General features: G+C 48.1%; 1 protein-coding gene and 1 long non-coding RNA gene across 11 annotated transcripts in view; one reads left to right on the forward strand and one right to left on the reverse strand.

Moving 5' to 3' along the window:
* The window catches only part of FGFR3 (fibroblast growth factor receptor 3), a 148,085-nt gene that overhangs the window by 26,766 nt on the left and 104,245 nt on the right, over window positions 1-17,074 (reverse strand). Inside the window, exons 7-11 of one of the 9 annotated variants that reach the window (XM_077350913.1) lie at window positions 15,394-15,538; window positions 12,577-12,768; window positions 9,850-9,994; window positions 9,626-9,747; window positions 8,600-8,710 (exon numbers count right to left, since the gene is read on the reverse strand). In XM_077350913.1, coding sequence (XP_077207028.1) covers window positions 8,600-8,710; window positions 9,626-9,747; window positions 9,850-9,994; window positions 12,577-12,768; window positions 15,394-15,538 — 715 coding nt within the window. Of the gene's footprint in view, window positions 1-8,599; window positions 8,711-9,625; window positions 9,748-9,849; window positions 9,999-12,576; window positions 12,772-15,393; window positions 15,539-17,074 lie in introns of all 9 variants that reach the window. The other 8 variants (XM_077350914.1, XM_077350912.1, XM_077350909.1 and 5 more) reach the window with 8 other exon arrangements.
* Window positions 10,007-15,458, forward strand: LOC143843997 (uncharacterized). Of its 2 annotated transcripts, none has more exons than XR_013233782.1 (3): window positions 10,007-10,228; window positions 14,319-14,476; window positions 15,339-15,458. It is a non-coding gene; the product is annotated as an uncharacterized LOC143843997 (long non-coding RNA). The 2 variants fall into 2 exon arrangements; XR_013233783.1 differs by having other exon boundaries at window positions 10,007-10,219.

Raw genomic sequence — 17,074 nt, forward strand, 5'->3', positions numbered from 1 at the left:
CACACCTCAGAGGTCCCACATTCAGCCCATCCTCCGGCAGCTGTGCTGGCTTCCGGATCAGACTAAGATTCTGGTTATCACCTTTAAGGCCATATGCGGTCTGGGCCCAGTATACCTGAGGGATCACCTCTCTGCTTACACCCCCCCAAACAGCCTTATGCTCTAGCACTTCCAACCTCCTGGTGACCCCAGGCCTCACTTGACCTCACTTGACCTCAAGTGACCTTGAGCTCACTTGACCTCAACCAGGGCCAGAGCTTTCTCTGTCCTGGCCCCCACCTGGTGGAACGAGCTCCCAGAGGATGTCAGGGCCCTGAGGGAACTTGAACAGTTCTACAAGTCCTGCAAAAGGAAGCTCCTCCAGCAGGCATTTGGTTGAGGTCGACTTGTAACACCACTTCCCAAGGGCCCTCCTCCTGAGCCTGCCTCCTATAGCACTCACCATAATTCCACCCAACCCACTGAGTTATCAGTATTAGTTAATTTAATATTTTCCACATTTTTCTATGGTTCCACGATGCTTGTTGTTTCACTTCATTATTGTTAACCTAAGTTATCTGTATGGTTCTGTTTTATGTGAACCGTCCTGAGCCTTCAGGGAGGGCAGTATATAAATAGATAGATGGATGGATGGATGGATGGATGGATGGATGGATGGACGGACGGATGGACAGATGGACAGATGGACAGATGGACAGATAGACAGATAGACAGACAGATAGATAGATAGATAGATAGATAGATAGATAGATAGATAGATAGATAGATAGATAGATAAATATGGTATCTTTCAAGGCTTCGACCAGAAGTTTAGAATCATAGAATCATAGAGTTGGAAGGGGCCAAACAGGCCATCTAATCCAAACCCCCGCTCAACGCAGGATCAGCCTAAAGCATCCTAAAGCATCCAAGAAAAGTGTGTATCCAACCTTTGCTTGAAGACTGTCAGTGAGGGGGTGCTCACCACCTCCTTAGGCAGCCTATTCCACAGCTGAACTACTCTGACTGTGAAAATTTTGTTCGATATCTAGCCTATATCATTGTACTTGTAGTTCAAAACTTTGTCTTCGTTTAACTTTTGTTCCCCAAATGTCAGTGGGAATCACATTTCTTTGTTTGTTTTTGCCATAAAGTTAAAGCTGAATTTTTAGCAATCTTCTAAGATTTTGAAGGCCCTAGATGTTCAGAGATGGTTTTGTGATTTGATGAGACGGTTCCTCATGGCCTCCTCAAGCTGTTCAGCAAAGGCAAACCTTGAATGGTATCTAAAAATATATTCTGATTTCTTTAGCCTTGTCCATAATGAATCCAGCCACATAATTTGGCTATGAATTCAGGGTTGATGTGATCTCCATTAACAGCCTAAGAAATTGTTCTGTCAGAAGTCTGGTAGAGACTTCCTTGTGTCAGATATAATCTCAGATCATTCTCCTTTTGCGCCACTGAAGCAGGCAAGGAAGCGACTACCAACTGCCTGTCTGTATCAGATGATGTGGGATATCAATAAAAAGTCTCTGTGTTTCTAGCCAAGGATTATGAAACAGGAGCCCATTTCTTCCCCTTGAAGCTAGATACCCACCTCCTTTATGACTTCATTCTTCTATTGCGGAAACTGAAACTCTGGCCATTTCCGAATGCAATAAATGTAATGTTTGCCGGATGTAGGGGGCATATTCCAGCCCTTCCACATAACGTTGCCTACAACCAGTGTCTGGGCAGCAGCCGGCTCTCTACAGCCTCCATTTTAAAGTGTGACTTTGGGAATCCCAAAAAATGGATTCACCACTGATCCACTGGCTGACAAGCAGCAGAAGAAACGTATGGAAGGTGAAACGCATGATAGTCAGCTCTGCAATGTTCTGCACTCGGACACGCCCTGCCTCCTCCATTTCCTGCTTAATGAAGGAGGCAGGGCGGGGTGATGAGGTTTGTGTGTGAAGCACCCCTGATTAATTTGCCTGGATCAATTGGAGGTGGGGATGGCTGGGAGCTTGCCAGGAGTCTTTTGGCCATTTTAAATGACCGGGGGGGGGGGAATCTGCCTCCCTCGATGTGCCGCTTGCCAGCCGTGTTTTTTTTGGGGGGGGGGGGGGTTAAATAGCATAGTAATACATTTTCATTGAACAGAATACACATTGCTACGTGTAAGTTTCAAGTTTTAGAAAAAGGAAGTGAAACCAACTGATTGTTTGGCCCAGCTGATTGACAGGCCGAGGAGCAGCGAGTGAAATAGCATGTCATTCTTTCATTTGCTGTTTGTGCAGCATGTGTGAAGGGGAAGATGCAGCAGGAAGGCTTTGAAGTGTGGAGGGGATGAATAGCATGATTTAATATCATGCTGAAGAGCCTCTTGTGGCGCAGAGTGGTAAGGCAGCAGACATGCAGTCTGAAGCTCTGCCCATGAGGCTGGGAGTTCAATCCCAGCAGCCGGCTCGAGGTTGACTCAGCCTTCCATCCTTCCGGGGTTGGTAAAATGAGTACCCAGCTTGCTTGCTGAGGGGTAAACGGCTGGGGAAGGCACTGGCAAACCACCCCGTATTGAGTCTGCCATGAAAACGCTGGAGGGCGTCACCCCAAGGGTCAGACATGACCCGGTTCTTGCACAGGGGATACCTTTACCTTTTCCTTTAATATCATGCTATTGCAGGTCACAGGGATCTCACCATTTTGACCACTGTGCGGAAATGCTGTGAGTCCTCACTGGGAACAGAAAGTAGCTAACTTTCCTATTTCTGAGTCCATACAGACTGAGTAAGTAGGAGAGGGTCTTAGAGCTGTTAGCCATTGCGTCTCTCAGGGTCCTGGTATTCCTTGGAGGTCTCCCATCCAACGCCAGCCAGGGCCACCCCCGCTCGGCCTCCCAGCTCTGAGGAACTCATTCTATCTATTCTGGCTATCCACGTCAGGGCTCTTGGAGTCATTAGGACTGTAGACATGCCTGATACAGGCTGTGGGATCCAACCAGTTGCCCCTGCCAGTCCACAACAGAGGGCGCTAACAAGGTGTGTGTGGGGGGGGGAATGGTGTTCTCAGGTTACTGGTCATCACCATGTTGTTTATCCTGCCCAGAGGCTTTGATGAGAAGATTACTCATTGTGCCTCCCCACCCACTCGGCCCTCTCAGCAACCCACTGGAGACAAAGGCCAGCTTGCTCTCTTTCAGCACCTTCTAATTGAGTAGAGTTCTGTCCAGGAACGTCGTGCCTCTCACAGTGCAGGAGGCACGGTCGCTACAAGCTAGGCTCTTTTTCCCTCGCTGCTCCAGTAGAACACGGGTGAGGGAATGGCCATTTGCAGTGCTGCAGACAAAGTCCCAGCTGGCTCTCCTCTGGCATCTTCTGATTATGCTGAGTCCTGCCTGGGAGAGTCATGACTCTCTCAGAGGAGGAGGCAGGGTTACTACAAGCCAGGCTATTTTTCCCCTCCCTGCTCCAGTAGAACAGGGGTGAGGGAATGGGTCGTTTGTACTACTGCATTCAGCCCCATCAGGGAGGAAGTTGTGATCTCTGGGCACCCTGTATTAGACAACTCAGCCTGATCGTATGGCTCTATAAGCACACTTCTTCCCTGCCTCCATCTATTTCTCCTTTAGATTCTTCTTCATCTGGGAGGTAGATAGAAGATCCTTCTGCTCCAATGGAGAACTTCCTTTCTCAAATCCAAAAAGTCATGCAGAGTCACGTAGCTTCACAACAAAGGTCCTGCTGGAGCAGCAGGGCTAATTGAACTGGAGAGGGTCAGCTCATTACAGTCCAGTAAAGGCATGTTAATTTGCATAGCCCTGCCTGGAGTGAGTGGAGGTGTGACCTAACCATTCCTGGAGGACTTCCCTAACTGAAGGAGAACCAGACTTCCCCAAAAAAGTTGTGAGTGGCAGGTGCAAATTTAGTGCTCTGATTTTGAGTGTCAAACAAGGTAAGTTTATTTATTTAACAGCTAGTTTTGCTGCAACATTTGTGGCATCCCTAAATGCCACCCGCACAACTGGCCCAATCTGATGTAGTCAGTTTGAATCCAAACGCCAAGAAACATTTCAATTGGATCATTTTTCCAAGATGCATGAAGGTGATACAGCCATGTCATGCTGAATTAGGATAGAGAGGCCTGGGCTGAATCTGCACTTACTTTATTTATTCCTGTTGAATTCAGATTGATTTGAACTCGGGTTTTCCTCATTACTTTCCCCGACTTGAAACAGAAAGTGCTCTGCATTTGATTCGGGGAGCTGAGAGGGGGGAGGGGGGAGGAAGTCCAGCTGCATGTTTTATTTCTCCTCTTTTGACTGCCAGTGGAGAAGCAGCCCAAGGCTCTTTCTCTAACGAGTGGAGGAGAGGAAGCTGAGCAGCCAGCCAGCAGCCTCTCAGAGAACGAGGCAAATCTCTGCTGGTTCTGGAGCACAGATTCCAGAGAGAAACAAAGAGAAAAAAAAATCTTGGGAGGAGGTTTTGCAACCTGGAAGCATTTGAACTGATGCCCTGCCCAATCAGGGCTTTTGTACAATGTTGGAGGCTCGGCAGCAAGTTAGTTTGGGGAAAAGCAGAGAGCTGCACCATTAGTCATGAGATTTTTCAAATATCAAGGGTTATATCCACTCCAGGATATCGCGAGGAAAAGGTAGGATCACTCCAGATCAATCCTGATGAAAAATTTAAATTGCCCCAAATCAAAATGGAAATCACATTCTGTGTAAACGGCAGGGACTGAATTGACCTGGGATTGGAATAAAAGTTCCATGCAGATTCAGCCCTAGACTCAAATGATGTATCAGACATGAAGCTCACTGGGTGACCTTGGGCCAGTTGTTCTCCGGCAGCTTGGAGAATACAATCCAAGCAAGTTTACTCAGAATCTTACTTAGGACTATTCAGTGGACCTGATACCAGGAAAGCTTTTTTAAGGCTGCACTATAATTTACCTCTCGGGATTGCTGTGAGCAAGAGCAGAGCTATGTCCTGATTTCCTTGTAGGAAATGTGGAGTTTGAATGATGGATGGGTGTAACTGGGTTATTTTGAGGCTTGCTCTCATGTATATAGGCTTTCTCAACCAGGGTTTCAGGATGGTGACATGACCATATATCAACATCCTCCCCTCCCAAAATGGCCAATGATGGGCCTGGAGGCAGTGGGAAGGGGAGGGTCCATAGTCAAGGCTCATCACACATGGTAGCAATTAGAGTCTAAGAAGTAAGCACTCTCATTTTAACTGGGGGGGTGGATGGGGACAGAGTAGTATAGGCATGCTCTAGCCCTTTTGTTGGTGCTGGAGTGGGCAAGGGGGCAACAGAGTGGCAAAGGCCTACCCCAGCTCTGTTTCTGCAAGCTCCCACTGCAGGGTCCCTTTGGTGAAGAAGAGCAAACTGATACCCAGACTAAAGTGCAGGTATGGTTCTGTTCACAAATCTTCTGAAAATATTTCTGTGCTGTCACTCACTGTGCTGTAGGCCCAGGTGATGTCACATTTGGTGACATGTGACTTCTGGGGCCATGGCTGGAAGGCGTGGCCTGCTGACATCACTTTCAGGGTTTGGTTTCTTGAAGTCTGAAGAATGTTTCAGGGGTTTCTCAATGATAAAAAAGTTGAGAAAGGCTCACCTAGAGGGGAACTCCTCTGTGTACCTAAGCATAGACTTTGTTCTCCATTACACTGTTCAAATAGTTGTTGTTGCTGTTATTCTTATATTTATTGACTTCCTCTCTTGGCCTGGCTGGCTTGTGGCGGTTTACATTAAATCCACATAAAACCCCAGTACAAAGACCAATATTGGCGGCAAAAACAATCTACCACAACAATCTACAGCATCGCCCGTACCATCTCTTCAACCCTTCCACAGCAGTCCCCATTGCCCCAGAGTATGTTCACGGTGTCTGGCCTAGGGGGCTACAGAGGGAGGGATGCGATCTTTCTAGCCTGTCCTCAACTAAATGCCTGGCGGAAGAGCTCCATCTTACAGGCCCTGCAGACGCTGATAACTCTGTCAGGGAAGCTCATTTCACCAGGTTGGGGCCAGGACCATGAAGGCCCTAGCCCTGGTCAAGGTCCTGGCCCAGGGGTCAGGGACAACCAGCAGATTCATACCCACAGAGGGAAGAGCCTTCTGGGGGGCATAAGGAGATAAGCGGTCCCTCAGATAAGTGGGACCCAGGCTGCATATAACCTTAAAGGTTAAAACCTTGAGCCTGATCTGGAAGCCAACTGGTAACCATGCAGCTGCCTCAGCATAGGCTGGACATGGGCCTTCCAAGATGACCTCACAAAGACCCTAGCAGCCGCATTTTGTACCAATTGCAATTTCTGGGTCAGAGACAAGGGAAGGCCTGTGTAGAGTGAGTTACAGAAGTCTAGTTTGGAAGTGACTGTTGCATGGATCACTGTGGCCAAGTTTTCTGGTAGGGCGCTAGTAGCCTAGCTTGGTGCAGATGGGAAAATGCCAATTGTGCAACATTAGTGATCTGAGCCTCCATAGATGGTGTCAAAGTTCACCCCCAAATTCCTGACCGCAAATACAGGCATAAACTGCACCCCATCCAGGCAGAAGAAGTGTGTTTCCTGATCCTCTTCTGCCCAGCCACAGGACCCCTATCTTGGAGGGGTTGAGTTTCAGACAACTCTGACTGAGTCATCCAGGCACTGCTTCTAAACATCTGGCAAATTTCTGGGGGAGAGTCTTGCCAGCCTTCCCTTAGGAGATAGAGCTGGGTGTCAACTGCAACCCAGCCCCAAACCCTGGACCAGCTGTGCTAGAGGGTGCATTAAAATCATGGGGGAGAGTATCGCCCTTTGTGGAACTCTGCAAGGGAGCACAAAGGGGTCAGATAACTCTTCCCCCACAGCAATCCTCTGTGTCTGGTTCTTAAGGAAGGAGACCAGCCACTGTAAGGCTGTCCCCCTAATCCCTGTCCTGGCGAGGCAGTGGGCTAATAGCTCATGGTTGACCAAATCAAATGCAGCTGACAGATCTAAAAGTGCGAGGATAACTGAGCCACCCCGACCCAGCTGGCGCCAGAGATCATCTGTCAGAGCGACCAGAGCAAGTCTCCACTCCACGGCCAGGACAGAATCCCAACTGGTATGGGTTCAGGGCTGAAGTTTCCTCCCAGGATGCCAGGAGCTGGTCTGTGGCAACCCTCTCAGCCACCTTTCCCAGGAACGCAAGATGCAAAACTGGGCGGTGGCTGGTAGGGTCCTGTGGGTCCAGTGATGTTTTTTTCAGAAGAGGATGAACCACTGCCTCCTTTAGCCCCTCAGGGAACTCACCCAATGTTAGGGAGAGGTTGAAAATCTCCCTCAAAGGGCCTCCTATCTTTTGCTCGCCATACTTGAGCACCTGGACAGGGATCCAGGTGGCAAGTGGTCTCCCTCACTGATCCCAGCAGCTTGTCCACTTCAGTTAAAGAGAGTCATCTGAAGCCATCAAACATTATCCACTGCAACGGCCACAGAGCTCCCAGTTCACGGTCTTTATCAATTGCGGCCTGGAGGAGCAACAAGACTTTATCCACAAAAAAGCTTGCTAATGCCTCACAGCTCAAGTCCAATTTACTACTATTTTGGCACCCTTCCTCGAGGGCGGTAAGAGGTTGAACTACACTAAATAATTGTGCTAGGTGTGAGCTAGCAGACATGATTTTGGCAGCAAAGAATTCACACTTTGCCACTTTCACTGCCATCTCATATGCTCTCATAAGTGTGCGATAAGATGTTTGAGTCGCCCTGAGTTTTCTGCCACACTCACACTAGCCATCTCACTTCCCTCTTCCTCTCACGCAACTCCTTATGTCGATAGCTGACATAAGGCTGCCAAAAAGGTGCCATAGGGCATAGGATCCCACAGAGCATTCAGGAATCCCTCAGATTCCATAAGTCTCTGTGGGTGGGCTAAAATGCGCCCATCACCCAAATGGCGAGAGGGTGGTAACCTCAGCCAGGCCTTCAGGGTGCGGTGGTCTGACCATGGGACGAGATTACTCATCACTAGATTCACCTCTACCTCTGCGACAAAGATCAGATTGGGGGTAAGGCCAGCCTGATGGGTGGGACTGGCAACAAATTGTGAGGACCCTCGTGTCAGCGTGGCCGACACCAGGTCCAGGCCAAGTCCTGGGGATGGCGAGTCTGCGTGGACACTTAAGTCATCCAGAATCAGAAGTCTAGAGAACTGCAAAGTCCAGGTGGCCACTGCCTCCAGGCCTGAAAAGGCATCCAGAAGTGCAGTGGGTGAGCGGTACACTAACCAGATGACCAATTTCTCAAATGACTCCCATCCTAAACCAACACATTCAACCCCCGAGATCAATGGTGCTGGGAAAGCCCTGTAGGAGTTAGCCTCCCAGACCAGGATTGCCACCTCCCTCACCTACCACGGAGCTGAGGCTGATGAAGGACCAAGGTCCTGGATGGGGCCAGATTTTTCAGGGCGACAGTTTTCCCTCCCATGCCCAGGTTTTGGTCAGGCATGCCAGGTTGACCTCATGTCTTGATCTATCACAGGAAGTTAATCTTGATCTATCACAGGAAGAACAGTAAACCCAGAAAACAGATAACACTGCTCTGTGGCCACCCACATCACCTGTCACAGCCACAGGGCTCTGGCAACCTACCGTCCTGGGTGCAAGCACCCAACAGATTAATGATGTTCTTGTGCTTGCCAATCATCTTCATCATTTCCATTTCTGAGACCAAGTCAGAAAGATCTTTATCTGTGGCATCATCTAGAGGACACACATAAAAGAAACAATTAGCAAGCAGCAGTAGTGACATATAAGATGGACCAGACAGCTCAGACAGCTCACTGGTGTGGCAACTTGACTACCCATGCTCTGGAGCACCTTGGGCCATTCCTTGTTATCATTTGCTTGCCAGTCTTGTACTCTGTACAGCTGCTGGCTGCAGGAGGAATTCCTAGTTCCTTGACTTCTATCCTACGATAAAGCTCCTGCCACATCAAGACGTAAAGAAGAAGACTTTCAGAACCCACCACTGGTCGCTTACCAGTGTTGCAGAGCAGATTGCTTGCCCTCGAGTTCAAACAGGGAAAAGGGAAGAAGGCACTTTCTGATCCCTACTCACCCACATGGGCTATCAACCTTAGCAAGGTGAGTGAAGCTACACTTGGGAGCAAAGGTGGCAGAGCAATATGGCCACAAAAATGTACCTCTTTCAAAGGGCCACCACAAGACCCAGACCACACACACAGGAATCCCAAGTCATGTACAGGGACAAAAATGCACAGGGAAAGAGGAAGGAGAGAGAGAAATGCAACACTGAGATGGCAGCTGCCATAAAGACAACATTATTTCAATTTGCATAGCCAGTCGGATCTCCGGTGGCCAATCAGGTGTCGGTTGAACAGCAGACACACTCACTTTCTAGAAATGCTTGGCAGGCAAGAAGAAATGCATCAGTGGATACCATGGCACCCACACGCTCTGTGTTGGGGATCCCTGCTCTATATATCAAAAATATACAATGCTAAAAAATAATGATGGGCAAGAGCCCATAGGGCACGGGGGATAGTGGAAAAAGAGAAGATGGGTAAAAAGGAAGAGTAGGACCAGAGAAAGAGAAAGACAGAGACAGCACACACACTAAGCAGGCCCTCTCCTGTGTACTGCTGTTGCTGTTACCTTTCAGCATTTTGACAGCTACAGTTATTGGCTTGTTGGGCTTCTCTTTATCAATTCCTATAGCTTCTGCCATCACAACTTGACCAAAACAGCCCTCACCCAGTGGCTTCCCGAGCGTCAGGCTGAAAAGACAGATGGAAGAAAGGCATCAACACTTACCCACTGACATGACATGAACAACAGTCTGCTTGGTTCCAAATACTTTTGTGGTGTACACTGCTTACCGTGATCTTGCTAATTCCCACTTGGGATCAGCAGGCAGTTCAAGCTCCGAAACATGGGCCAGCATCGGGCCATCGCTGGAGGACAGACGTGTCACCCTGACCAGTGGGGCATTAGAATTCATAGACGAGTTGGATTCCAAAGACACCTGCTTGAGTAGAACAAAAGAAGGGTTATTGCCACCATCTTCCATAACAAGCCACAGAAAGGAATTGGCTGAAAGGGCATTTGGTGGAGATCTGGATCATTGAACACAGAAACTCAACAGAAATTTCTTCCTCTCCACAGGTTTGGTTTAAACCAGCTCGGCAACTAATTTCGGCTGCATGGTTTAGCTTCCAGAAAGGAGAATCTGACATCTACTTTTCATGTGTGGGTAATGTAAGTAGCTGAAGCTAGTTAAGGGCTCACAGCCAAAAATGAAAGTAATGGCTCCATCCACAATGTTTATGTTTCTCTGATGTCATTCTGATCTAAATGAATGTAAATAAACCAACTTGAAATTGTAACGGGTCCATCAGTATTGGCAACTGGACACCAGGAGAGGCATTCTAATTTAAGGCCTTTAGATATCACCTGGTAGATCTATGGCTCCAGAGACCGAATAGAAAGTCACATTTCCCAATCTTAAACAACTGCTCACCAATAATACAACATCCACATGGACACTGGTTACAAATCCAAATTTGCTGCCAAATAACAGAATCACCAGACCTTAAAACATCAAATACACCATCTCAGGCTCGTTCACATGCTTATCTTCTAACACTGTACATGCCACTAAATGTTGACAATGCCCTTCAGTTCTCTACCTAGGGCAAATAGGTCAAGTCCTACATCAAAGGATAAATGGACATAAATCTGACATCAGTAAGCACAAAACTGAGAAACCCGTAAGAAAACACTTCACTTCAGTGGGGAACCTCAATGTAGCTGTTTTATTGCAAAAGAACTTTAGAAACAGACTAGAATGGGAGACTGCAAAATTACAAGTTATTACAACAATCAGGACAATGGAATCCACAAGGGCTTAATGGAGAAACTGGTTTCTTATCTCAATTCACATGCTAATGCCAGTCTATTCTTCCATCTGTTTGTAAATGCTTTATTACTCTGCTTGCTCATTTGCTTATAATAACTGATCTCAAAAATAGTCTTTATCCAGTCTTAGCTATATTTACTGCAGTTACTTATGCGTCTTAACCCTAATAGGGCCCCCCTGGAAATACCCTCCTCATGCACTACCTCTATGTAAAGGTTGATGACTTCTGTTTCAACGTATCTGAAGGAGTGTGCTTGCACACAAAAAGCTTATCCCTAGAACAAAAGTATGTCTGTCTTAAAGTTGCCTCTGGACTAGAATTTTGTTCTGCTGCTCCAGACTAACACAGCTATCTCCCTGAATCAAAATTTTGAACAGTTGCTAATGAAATTAAAATAAAACTTACATACAAAGAGCAGAAGTAAAAGCACCACATTAAGACAGAACAAAGATTGCATTCAGTGGCATCTTTAAGTTTAATTCTGGGATAAGCTTTCTTGTGCACATGCATGATCTGTCTCCCAGGAGATTCCTACACTCCTTGTGCATGTGCCTTGCCTGTGTCTCTAGCTCATGCTACTACATAAAAAAATGCACCCCATTGCAGCACTGGGGTTGCTGCCCGTCAGTATCACTCTGATGCCTTCCTGCCCTCTGTGGTACTCTTGGGAGAAAAAAGTCCTCCTTGGCATCAGCCGGAGCAACACCACACCAAACTGTGACTTCCTCTTTTAATGCCTTCCTGAAGAAAAGCGGGATATTTGTCTGGAAACAAGCTCTGGTCTCTGAGAAGCCTGTTTTGTTTTTGTTTTTTTGCTGGAGATCTGCTTAATACCCTCAATGTAGGGGTCCCCAAAGAGAAGCCCACCAACACCTTTCCTGGCCCCCATTAAGTGTTTTAAGAAAGTGGGTGTAGCCGGATGAGGCTTTTGCCTAGCACCAGTTCTGATTGGCTACTGGAGTGCAGTGCAGATTTTTTAAAAATGTTGCTGAGACCATAGCATGAGGATCACTGGGTGACTCTAGCTAAAGTGCTGCAACCTTTGTGTGGTTGGATCAGCTTCCTGTGGCAGCCATTTTGTGGCCTGCGTCAGAATTACAATGGTGCCCACAGGCTCAGAAATGTTGGGGATCCCTGGAAAAAGGCCTGTTGGCAGTTAACAGGTTTTGCTAGCAGAAGACAATTCAAGGATAAAGTACAACCTCTAAATTCCCAGGAGATTAAGCCCATGACTGACATATTATTTATTTACAGCATTAAGCAAAAGTCGCTGATGACTATCTTCTTCGCAATCAGTACAGAAAAAATATTTGAGCCTTCCCACGGACATCCATTAAAATAGCAAAGGTGAAATGAAATAAAAGAAGAGTTGGTTCTTATGTGCCGCTTTTCTCTACCCAAAGGAGTCTCAAAGCGGCTTACAGTCGCCTTCCCATTCCTCTCCCCACAACAGACACCCTGTGAGGGAGGGGAGGCTGAGAGAGCCCTGAGATTACTGCTCAGTCAGAACAGCTTAATCAATGCTGTGGGAAGCCCAAGGTCACCCAGCTGGCTGCATGTGAAGGAACGGGGAATAAAACCTGGCTCGCCAGATTAGAAGTCCGCACTCCTAACCCTTACACCAAACTGGCTCTCAGCAAAAGGGAAATGAGGGAATAAGGAGAGTAGGAATCTTGTATCTACTTTCTGTTACCTGTCTCTTGAGCGGGAATTTGGAGACTTTCTGAATGGGGGTGGCTTTCATGGTTTTTTTGGCCGGCCTTTTAATCCTGTAAATAACCACCACCACTGCCACCAGTATGAAAAGAACAAAACCAGTCCCATAGCTCAGGAGGCCTGCGTAAAGAGAGCCGGAGTTGTCCATTGCCATGCGCTCTTCTGCTGTGGGGTAAGAGAATATGTTAGGAGCGCAAACAGATAATGCCCTCCAATATTATCTAAGTGGCTAAGATCCATTCCAGGCATTCAGGGACCCCGGGCAGAGAGTTGCTTGGGCCCTGCACTTCTCGTCTAGCCATCATCACCACCCCACCCCCCATGCCTTCCTTTCATTCCGCCCGCCTGCAGGCCACTCACCTGCCTGTGTATCCTTCCTGGGCCCACTTCTGAGCTCTCTTCCCCCACAGTCATTAACGCCTGCTGTCCTTTCACCAGGAAAACTGGGGAATTACTCTATCTGGGAGCATGGTGACAGAAAGACATCAGTGGGCCCAGCCAGTTGCCCCTCCTTGGCAACCAAGTCCATATGTCAATATATATCTGCAACCCATATATTTGCACCCCATAGCAGCTTAGAGACTAGGAAGATTTTAGAGGCATAAGCATTTGAGAAGCTTTGACTCCAGAAAGCTTATACCCTGAAAATCTTGTTAGTTGAAGGATGCTGAAAGTAACAACAGAGAACCTGTAACACTTATGGGAGGCAGGCTGTCAAACTTGAGACACATACTAAGTCTAGTACGGAACCTTTGCCTGGTATTTTCCAAACCAAAATCAACACCAGTCAAAGAAGTACTTTTAGCCCAATCTGGGGATATGAAAAAGCACACAGTCATCTAAAAAGGAAGGGGTAGAAATATTTCAGCTGTACACTGCTTGAGAAAGGTATAAGTTGAACAAACACCCCAAATACATGGTGGTCTGCTGAGGGCACCTCAGAAGCAATGGTTGTTAAAATTATGAATCATATTAAACAGCTACCCTTGGAGATTGCTTAGGTAAACTAACCGGTTCCTGGAATGCAGGCTCTGCACTGGACTGGACATCTGCCCCCCAGGCACTGAATGGCACATGTCATGAGCAGTGAGCTTGACTTTTTATTCTAGGGAGACCTTTGCCTCAACAAAGGCCTCCTACAATCCCCCCCCCCGATTCTCTACAGGGCAAAGACCTTCTCTATGATGAAGAAGAAGAGTTGGTTCTTATATGCCACTTTTATCTACCTGAAGGAGTCTCAAAGCGGCTTACAGTCACCTTCCCTTTCCTCTCCCCACAACAGACACCCTGTGAGGGAGGTGAGGCAGAGAGCCCTGATATTACTGCTCTGTAAGACAGCTCCATCAGTCTCTGGTGAGCCCAAGGTCACCCAGCTGGCTGCATATGGGAGAGTGGGGAATGAAACTCAGCTCACCATATCAGAAGTCAGCGCTCCTAACTACTACACCAAGCAGGATCTCATATTGAGCTTTGTTGCGATGGGTCTGTCTGATCCTGATGGCCCCATCCTGAGCTCTGTTGGAGAATATGTGCACCCCATGGGACCTAGCTAGCATCCGCAGGGCTTGCAAGAGAGCTCTTCCAACAGGCTTTTATTTAGTCATTGCATATGTCCTGTGATTCCTGAATTGTTCCCATAAAATAATTTAATTGTTGGATTGTTGATGCAGCCATGTTAAGTAGAATTTTTTAAATTGTCTTATCTCTACTAGAATTAAAGCCGGAGAGGAATCGTGGGAGGAACTGCAACTGATCGCCTACCCGATTGGGCCCCTGGGGAGTCACTCTCGCTGGAGCACCAATCAGGCAAGGGATGGCCTGCCCCTAACTGCCTCCACCTCCCTGACTTGCCCCCCAGAGGACCAATTAGGTAGGGGACACGCCATTCCTGACTGTTTCCGCACTAGCCCTGCTGTGGCTAGCAAGGCATTGGCAGGGCTGCCTGTGTGGTTGAGTGGATGGGGAGGTAGATAGTGCCTGTCTGAGCTCGCCCCTGCCCCAACCAGCCTCACTGCAGCCTGGCAAGGCCTCATCAGGGCCGCCTGGGTGGTGGTGGGAGGCTGGGAGCACCTGCCTGAGTTCGCTCCCACACCGATCAGCCTTACTGTGGCCTGGAAAGCCTTTAGTGGGGCTGGCTGGGTGGGTGAGGTGGGGAGCGCTTGCCTGAGCTTGCCCCTGCCCTGACCAGCCTCATCAGAGCCTGGCGATGCCTCAGTGGGGCTGCCTGGGTTGGGGGGGAAGCGGGGAGCACCAGCCCGAGCTTGCTCCTGCACTGACCAGCCTTGCTGTGGCCGGGCGAGGCCTTGGCGGGGCTGCCCTGGGGGGGAGGGAGGCAGGAGCACCCACCTGAGCTTGTTCCCACCCCACCAGCGTCGCCACAGCCTGCTGTTGCCTCATCAGGGCTGCCCGGGTAGGTGGGGATGAGGGAGGCAGGGAGTGCCCACCAGAGCTTGTCCCTGCCGCACCTCACCGCAGCCTGGTGAAGCCTCACTGGGGGTCCTGGGGATGGGGGGGGGGTGGAAGCTAGAGCCTATTATATTTTTGTACAATGCACTTTTTCTGCTAGTATGTTATAATTACTATTGCTTGTAAGACTGTTTATTGAATTGGATTGTACTGTGATGGAAGCCTCACTTGTCAAGGGAGTGGTGGGATATAAATATGACAAAGTGGCTGAACAAAACTCAACCACAACATTTCTGGAAGGTCGGTTACTTGCGTTTCTCCAACAGTCACTGAGAACCCCCTTCAGAAGGAAACAGGAAGAAGCGTCAAGAGCGGAAATACCTGGTAGCACTGTGAGCCAAGCAGAGTGGTGCGTGTACCCAATAGAATTCCCAGCAAGACAAGTATATTCCCCAGCGTCATCAAAAGTGACATTGTGCAAGAACAGAATCTCTAGCTCCTTATCCGTTGTGTTAACACCTGCTGTCTACAGACAAAAAATACAGAGAGAGAAAGAGAGAGAGAAGGAAGGAAAGACACCAGATAAGCTGAATTCCCAGAGAAAGTAACCCAGACAGACACTCAGGCAAATTTCAGAAGCAGATCCCGATGATTTACAGAGGTGTTGCCGGCTTTCCCTTGTTCCCTTCAGGAACGAGGTGTGTAGAAACGTAAAAATAAAAATGAAGAGGTACCCTTCACCAGGCTCTTACTCTGTCCCATGGATGAATGAGGCATGCAAGTGGAAGCATTGGCGGGGGGTGGGGGGGGGGAATCACCTCCACAATGTGACTGTCTCTCTGTTAGTACAGCAGTGGGTCAAGGAGAGAAGAGAGGGGCCAAAGGGCAGTGAGAACACAGCAAAAGAGGGCAGAAGGTGTTTTGCTCCACCAACAAACAGCTAGCCTTTTTTTTAAAGCATGTACTCCCTTCTAGGCAGCTTCTAATAGTTTCAGGGCATCACAACAACTAAAAGGTACCTGCCAAACTGAATACAACCCCCTCCATGGAGGGTTTAGGTAACTGCTGCACATAAACATTGAGGGGTTTTAATGTGTCTGATGCATAATATATGATCTCTTACGGCCCAAGCTAGAAGTGATGGCAGCTGCAAGCCCCTTAAAAAGCCATGTGGAGGGGGAATAAAAACCTTTATTTTTATAGTCCGCCCTTCCTGGTTGGCTCAGGGCAGGTAACAACAAAATATAAAACATATAAATAATATAATTTGAAGTAAGTTATTTTAAAAACCATCTCCTTAAGAACTTTACTGAGGGGGTTTAGTTTATATTGAGCAAGTCAGTATTTTGTGGGTGGGATTCTTAGAATGTTAATTCCTAGTCTCAACCATAGGCCTGGTGGAACAGCTGTTTTGCAGGCCCTTTGGGTCTGCTGAAAATCCTGGAGGGCCCTGATCTCACTAGGGAGAGTGTTCCACCAGGCCAGTCTTTCAGGCTAGAGTCCCTAGGCGAGTTCTGATTCTTTGATTGTAATACTCTTTGGGAGGGAACAGTGGAAGAGGGCGTCCTGCAAATACAGGGGTCCCAGAGCATCTAGGGTTTTAAATGTAAGTATCAAAGCCTTGAATTTGATTTGGTCTCCAATCTGAAGCCAGTGCAGCTGGGAGAGCACTGGTGTGATATGAGCTCTTCACTCAGTTCCTAGTGAGGACCAGCTAGATCAGCTTCACTGGCAGCCCTGCATAAAGTGAGTTGCAAAAGTCTAGTCTGGAGGTGACTATTGCATGAATCACAGTAGCTAAGGCAAGTGTTGATACACCAGGGAGCCAATGTTTGTGACCTGGCTCTCCATAGACAGGGAGGTATCCAGGATTATACTGAGACACCTGATGGTGGTCATAGGCATTAAACAAGAGCCAGGAATTGCACTGTATTTGGCATGCCGGCCCAGCCAGAGGACTGGGTCTTTGCTGGATTTAACTTCAGCCAACTCTTCTTGAGCAAGTCCACCATGACCTCCAGGTACTTAGCCAGAGAATCTGGGGATACAGATGGACCCGCCC

The sequence above is a fragment of the Paroedura picta genome, chromosome 8 (genome assembly GCF_049243985.1).
Source record: "Paroedura picta isolate Pp20150507F chromosome 8, Ppicta_v3.0, whole genome shotgun sequence".
Classification (NCBI taxonomy): domain Eukaryota; kingdom Metazoa; phylum Chordata; class Lepidosauria; order Squamata; family Gekkonidae; genus Paroedura; species Paroedura picta.